General features: G+C 51.6%; 1 protein-coding gene across 1 annotated transcript; it reads left to right on the top strand.

Moving 5' to 3' along the window:
• Positions 1 to 187: 187 nt before the first annotated feature.
• Positions 188 to 374, top strand: Pmar_PMAR018426 (hypothetical protein; the record flags this gene model as incomplete). The annotated part of the gene is made up of 1 exon (XM_002779437.1): positions 188 to 374. A coding segment is annotated over one exon (187 nt), but the record flags the coding sequence as incomplete, so codon positions are not given.
• Between the last annotated feature and the right edge of the window lie 704 nt (positions 375 to 1078).

The raw sequence follows: 1078 nt of genomic DNA on the forward strand, positions 1-1078 counted from the left end.
TAGGATCGTACAAACTGTGAGTGAGGAGACCCCTCGAGCGAGGCAGCCTCCACCGGCTCCTATTGTGAAGCATGAGCGCCGATCTCCCAGTGGTGACACACCAGGAGTGGCCTCGTCGTCGGCTGAATTAGTACGAACTAAATCCAGTTATGATAAGGTAGGGGAGTCTTCTGACCTTCCGTTGGAGGGTCGAAGTCATGAACAGATACGCCTCTTTGTGACTTACGAGAATCAGCGTTGGTGGGTGACTGGTGGCTGGGGTCATCACCTCTTTGCAGGGGAGCGCTCGGCCTGGAGCGACGAGTATGGGCAGTTCTACTGTCCAAAGGAGTCCTTCCAACTCCCTAAGGGCCCAGGCCGATGGGAGTGGACGAGTCTATGGTAGTAGTAGTAGGCAACATAAGGTCTATTGGGCTCCCCTGTATTAGGTATGTGGATCGGAGTGCTGATGGAGACGTCGAAGGTTGGGAGTATGTACGGCGGGCCTTCGAGTGATGATAGTTTATGATGTCGACTAGGGCTTTATGACCTGTTGTGGTTTGGTCGCTATTCCTCCCTCTCGGGTTTTTTGATGGTATGGGTTGTCCCTATCAGATACGCTGTATCATTCACCGCGGCTAATGAAGAGGGTTTCCACTCGGACATGCGGAGATCAGATGTTGTGAGGCGTAGGAGATGGTGTCGACGCTGCAGGATGGTGCCTGGCTCGGACATTGAGCCTGCTGGGCCCAGTCCTAAGGCGGCCACCATTGAATCGATTCCCCAGATGAAGCGGCATATATCTTCTGTTTGAACACTATGTGTGTATACTTACACTCTGACGTGTGTTGTGGCCTGAGTGGGGAGTTGTGGAAAGGGAATCTTATTTCCTTCGTTTGCCCATGTGTGTAGCGACAACAGCACTATTCTGTTGTCCATGCTGAAAGAACCGCTGGGCAGGTGTCTCCTTTTTAGTGGTATAGTAATTGAGGTCAGGTTGTTACAGGGAGCTCTTAGAGGCTTGTGAAAGGATGTGTATCCCCCAGATTGGCTCAGAGCTAGTGCCATTGATTAATAATAACGAACAGATACCATGGGC

This window comes from Perkinsus marinus (genome assembly GCF_000006405.1).
Source record: "Perkinsus marinus ATCC 50983 genomic scaffold scf_1104296947368, whole genome shotgun sequence".
Lineage (NCBI taxonomy): Eukaryota > Perkinsozoa > Perkinsida > Perkinsidae > Perkinsus > Perkinsus marinus.